The sequence below is a fragment of the Vespula pensylvanica genome, chromosome 24 (assembly GCF_014466175.1).
Source record: "Vespula pensylvanica isolate Volc-1 chromosome 24, ASM1446617v1, whole genome shotgun sequence".
In the NCBI taxonomy this organism is placed as follows: domain Eukaryota; kingdom Metazoa; phylum Arthropoda; class Insecta; order Hymenoptera; family Vespidae; genus Vespula; species Vespula pensylvanica.
In genome coordinates this window covers 1,261,455-1,267,841 of record NC_057708.1, presented here as the reverse complement: position 1 = coordinate 1,267,841, position 6,387 = coordinate 1,261,455, and the positions used below count along the sequence as shown (strand labels likewise).

At 31.9% G+C, this 6,387-nt stretch overlaps 1 protein-coding gene across 1 annotated transcript in view; it reads right to left on the bottom strand.

The window, feature by feature from the left end:
* Window positions 1-6,387, bottom strand: part of LOC122637187 (cytochrome P450 4c3-like) — a 20,635-nt gene that overhangs the window by 8,194 nt on the left and 6,054 nt on the right. Inside the window, exon 3 of the mRNA XM_043829186.1 lies at window positions 174-371. Within this exon, the coding sequence (XP_043685121.1) occupies window positions 174-371 (198 nt within the window). The remainder of the gene's footprint in view (window positions 1-173; window positions 372-6,387) is intronic.

Sequence of the window (6,387 nt, the reverse complement as noted above, 5' to 3'; positions counted from 1 at the left end):
CTCTCTCTCTCTCTCTCTCTCTCTTTTTTTTCCTTTCCTTTCTTTTTTTTTTTTGTTTCCTTGGATCGATTCGAAAGGAACGTTGTAAAATAAAAATCAAAATTAAAATAAAAGAAATATATACATGTAAAAAAGTGAAAAAAAGGAAAGAAATATTCGAATTTCAGGCTTACCGTTACTGGTGATCAGTCCATTACCAAGCCATGGATTTAGGTAGTTGTAATCAAAGCTTTTATTAATATGAACGCTGCTACTTAGTAAAGGCTGGACAGTTTCAACTTTGTAAAGAAAGATGAAAGGACGTATCCCGACCCAAACTAAAAATATATCACCGAATCGTTGACTCCATTTGACCAGATTGTTAAAGAATTCTGTAAATTAATAAACGAGAAAGATCGTTTAAGCGTTTTAAAAATTCACAAGACAAAAAAGAAAAGATAGGGAGAATTTGATAAGAAATAATCAATTAAAAAATAATATATCTAAAGCGAGCGAAAGAGCATCGATTACATTTTTTTGTTTTCGTTTTTTCAATCGAAACAGAATTAACACTTTCAAAAAAAAAATATATATATATATATGCACACGTATATACATACATATAATGTAAAAACATTGCTATACTTTCTTTTAATTTCACGATACTTAAACGCACGCGCGCACGCACACAGAGAAATATGCGTGTATGTACGTGTTCTATGAAAATTTTGGCAAATTTTTCCAAATTTCAATATTCCAAAATTCGAGATAGAATTTTTAACATCTGATAAGAACATCGAATTATTAAATACATATCACTTTTAATACAATCTCACACCTCAATATTAATAATAAATTCGAGACATAATACAAACATATAATACTCCATTACGATCATTCGATATCACCTAACAAATTAATTAAACTTTTATTAAAAGTATAACGAAATATAGGTCAGCTAGTCTAAGGATTTTTAATTGTCCTGATTTAAGGAAGGAAAAAATTTCTGGGGATAATTCGTGGTTTGTTGTTTGTCAAGTCTTTGATGACGGCCATTGACCTTTCTCTCTCTCTCTCTCTCTCTCTCTCTCTCTTACTCGTGGCATATAAGTAGGGCTTTTGCAGCTACATACATACATAAATACATATATACATACATACATACATACATACATACATATATACATATATACATATATCGAAGCAAATAATCAACGCTATTATCGTTAGCTTCTAGGCCTCTTCGTTGCTCGCTTCGTTGCAAATATGAGAGAAAGAGAAAGATATAGATAGAGATAGAGAGAAAGAGAGAGAGAGAGAGAGAGAGAGAGAGAGAGAAAGAGAAAAAGAAAGAAAGAGGGATGAGAGTGGGAGAAGGAAAGGAAAAAGGGTAGGAGGGGAAGAGAACGGTGGACGGTGCACGTGCAGCATGTTGCTTGCGTTGGTAAAAGGAGTGCTAAAGTCTGATGGCGCACTGACCGGACGTTGACCGTAAAAATGGGCAAGGCACGTGTATTTGCACCGAGGACGACGAGTTGCAGGCACCTCTATAACAGACGAGGAAGATGAGAAGGAGGAGAAAGAAGACTGAGACCTTGGAAGTGCAATAATAATGGCGACGACTACAACGATGACTACGACGACTATCGAGGACGACTACGAAAAGAAAAAGAATGATCAGAAGGAAGATGTAAACAACAAATGTCCTTTTCTCAAAAATATCCGTTCGAATAAGTATCCTTGAAAGGTTACTTTTCTCAATAACTTTCGATTCGTTTCGAAACGAATGAGAAAGTAATCCATTGGAACCATCCCCCTCTTCTCCAACCCCACCCACCCTCTAGAAGTGAATATTTAACTCTTCCGAGAGAGAGAGAGAGAGAGAGAGAGAGAGAAAGAGAGAGAGAGAGGTTTGGTTTTCTTTTTATTTTCTTAATTTTTTGCTCCTCATTTTTTCGTTCTACTTTAGCAATCTTCACATTCACGAACAAGTAGTACAGAGATTTTTTTCTTTTTCTTTTTTTTTTTTTTTTTTTTTACAGAAATTTAAATCGATAGGATCATTTAATTTCGTTCGATTGGAAATTGGATCGATGGAATAAAATCGAATCTTTCGATTATCGATAATAAAAAGTTGTATACATATACGTATATTGTTCGATCGTATGACGTATTATATTTTCGATCATTTCGTTATCGTCGTGTATCAATGATGTCGTCGTACGCGACAAATTTTATCGAAAGTTAAAAGTGAAATATTTTCTTTCTTTCTCTCTCTCTCTCTCTCTTTCTCTCTCTCTTTTTTTTTTCTATTTTTATCACTTCCTATCTCCCGGTTTTACAGTCGGTCTTCACGTGGGTTATGTGTTATAGTCTTTTAATTTTTTTTCTCCTCCTCCTTCTCCTCCTCCTCCTTCTTCTTCTTCTTCTCCTTCTTCTCCTTCTTCTTCTTTATTTATTTACTCGGAATCTAATGTCAAAGTTGAAACGTTGCGATTAAGTTCAACAGAATGATTTTTAAACTGCCCACATACATACATACATACATACATGTGTGTATGTAGATAAATGTATGTATCAATTTGTTGACATAGTTAAATGCAAGAGCGTGAAAGCAGGGTAATCGAAAGTTCGGGCGTGAACCTTTTTAGGTAGTCTCATGGGGGCCACACGTGTTTTTACTACCATAATGTATGGTATATAGTACAGTCGTGTGCCTCGCTTTGGGCTCGCCGAAATCCTCGAGCAGTCTGACTCTTTTTGTGTTTGTTCCACTTCCATCCATCGGACTTCCATCCGTTCTATCTTTCTTTCTCTCTCTCTCTCTCTCTCTCTCTCTCTCTCTCTCTCTCTCTCTCTCTCTCTCTCTCTCTCTCTCTCTCTCTCTCTCTTAATCATTTTGTTTATCCTTCTTTCTTTCTCTCTTTCTCTCTTTCTTTACGTATTCATTGTATCACTCATCGATATTTTTCAAACGATATAGATGTATTAACATAGATCGACGTATGCAAATGAAGTATCTATGTATAAACTGGATAGGGTTAAAAAGTTCAGTGGATGGGTCAAATTTTTTTTTCTTTCTTTTTTTTTTCTTTTAGATATATTTAAATAAAAAAAAAAAAAAAAAAAGAAATGAAAAGGATTCATTTACTCTTTTTTCTTTCTTTTTTCTTTTAGGTCAAATCGTAAAATCATTAAAACGAAATTAAGCGTAATTTAATTTCAAGATCGAAAGAAATTAGAAATAGTTTCCGACTGATTTCTCAAATCGTTTTAGAATCGTTTCTCTTTTCTTTTCTTTTTTTTTTTCTTTTTTTTTTTTGCAACATTTCCAAGAGGAACTTTTGATTCATCCTGTGTACACTTCATACACGTATACACATCTGCACATACTCGTAATAAAAACGCGCCTAGCTGTCGTTCGATCGAACGATCTTTATCTATACTCTCGAATAACACTTGAAAACTCGTGTTACTTCGTAGAGGACAGATTTATCAGTGAAACCGATCAACGTATCTCCCGTTATTCGATTAGGTTCGATGCAATTCGAACCTAATTACACCTCGACACGTTTTCCTTTCTTTCTTTTCTTTCTTTTTTCTTTTTTTTCCCCCCACTTCTTCCTCTTTTTTCTTTTCTTTTTTCTTTTCTTTCAATTTTATTTATTTATTTATTTATTTATTTATTTATTTATTATTTCTTAGATCGAACGATCGATCGATCGATACGCGCGATGCGCATGCGCGTGTATTTATAATAAGCTCGTGGCAAGTGAGTAAGTAAATACTTAAATATTTTATAATAATATCATCGTTGGTTACGTATCAGTCATCGTTATTACGTAAACATTGTTCAGAATATACTAATCGATTAGAATTATATATCGATTTGAATTTTTATTTTCCTACGATCATCAGGAAATGAGTGATTTTGAAAAGATCGATAAAATCTGTCCTTTTTTTTTTTTTTTTTTTTTTTTTTTTTCTTCTAAAATACTCTTTACAAAGAAAAAGAACGAGATAAAGAGAGAAAGAGAGAGATCAGTTTTTATTCAATAAAATTCATATTATCGATTTCGTCGTAAATTCGTACAGTACGAAATCTTTAAAGTTTCTTTTACGTTTCGAATCTACGAATTCCCGGTCCGATCGATATTTTTATGACGCGTTAAATTTTTTAACGAGACCACGAAATGATAACTTCTACCTAACCCTCTCTTCTCCACCCTCCCCTCCCCATCTCATCCCCCCAAACCACTTCCCCCACTGGGTCACCACCCCTTCATCACGCGAAAACGAGAGGAATTTGATTAAAATTTGTAAGAGATCTTTAGAAAATTCTCGAATGGAATGTTCGTGTGTTTTGACAATTATATTACGCGGTAAATAATATACGTACGTACGTACGTATGTATGTATATGTATACGTATATATGTGAATTAAAATAATATATTTATTGATTTGTATTTAGCAGGTTTTTAAAAATTATATATATATATATATATAATGATATATTAGAAAAAAAAAAGAGAAAAATTCCAAAAAGAAAATATATTAGATCTGTGATATAGTTATTAATAATTATAAAATTTATTTTATCAATGGTATCATTGTCGTATAGTTCGGAAAAAAATGCATTGAAGGTATTGCATTGTTAAAAGAAAGTTTTGTAATAATGATAATAATAATAATAATAATAATAATAATAATAATAATAATAATAATAATAACAACAACAACTAATAATAATTTCTTTTTTATTATTTAATTCTTTCCTTATTTTCTTTTTTCTTTCTTTCTCTTCTTTTTTTTTTTTCTTTTTTCGATCGACGACACTGAAATATTATAATTACAACTGGAACGATATAAATATTTATCAAAAATATATTTAGCTTGATATATAATACGTACATACATATGTGTATATATATATATATATGTATGTATGTATGTATATATGTATATATTTGTGTTTATACGTATAGACCTATATAATGCGCATCATATTTTATATATATATATACAAATTTATAAAAGCGATAAAAATTTATTTCGTACATTTGGGAATATTGCTTCGGGCCAGAGTTCGACCTATAAAAGAGTTCAATAACATTTCCTTTATAATCTCTCTCTTTCTCTCTTTCTCTTTCATTGTACGACATTAAAATTCAACATGACTTTATTATATATATATATATATATTAAAAATAATATACGAACGAACGTACAAAGCTATATTTACAAAAATAATAAATAAATACATACACACATATATACATACATATAATACATATACATAATATATACGTATGTAGGACAAGTCGTTCCTAATTTCAATACTCAAATCAATCTATGATATAGTGTCATCAGGGGTTACGATCTCGTCTGTAAACGATCGATTCGAAAATTTACTTAGCTGGTAAGTCCGATTCTTTTATCAACGAGACACATGAGTCATACAATAAGAATTATAGCCATGCTTTTATAGGAACGTTGATTATGTATTCTATGTATATATGTAATATATATATATATATATATATATATATATATATATAAGTATAATCTATATGTATAATGTATATGTTTTATATATACACACACACACATATATATATATATATGAAACTATGTCTGTATATGTACGTCTCTCTCAATCTTTCTCTCTCTCTCTCTCTCTCTTTCTCTCTCTCTCTCTCTCTCTCTTTCTTTCTTTTTCTTTGTCTGACTGACTAGTTTGTTCCTAGCGAACGTCTAGCTCCTGTCTGCCACTAAAATTGATCCGACATTTCTTCATTGTCTTGTAAAAGATTCGCTTGACTCCATTCCTCTCATCCCTTCTCCCTTTTTTTTTCTTCTTTTTACGCGACCCTTTTTTTCTCTCTCTCTTTCTCCCTCCCTCTCTCTCTCTCTCTCTCTTTCTCTTTCTCTCTCATTCTTTCTCTTCAAGTCGATGGATATATAATTGTATGCAATTACATGGACAATACTCGTAGCCGTCATTCAGACCACGAACGACCTCGACCCGTTTCTTTTCCTTCTTCTTCTTCTTCTTCTTCTTCTTCTTCTTCTTGTTCTTGTTCTTCTTTCTTTCTTTCTCTCTTTCTTTCTTTCTTTCTTTCTACTTACTCGTAAGAGAGAATATCGAACGATTATTATTCAACGACTAACATGAACGAATCTTTTTTTTTCCTCTCTTTTTCCTTTCTTTTTTTAATACTACTATATGCATGTGTGTGTGTGTGTGTGTGTGCACGTGTTAAGTACTCTCTCTTTTTCTCTCTCTTTCTCTTTCTCTCTTTCTTTCTCTTTTTCTCTCTCTTTCTGTCTCTCTGTGTCTGTGTCTGTCTCTGTATGTATGTGTGTATTAGGTAATTTGACAAAACGTACACGTGTGCACATCAAGT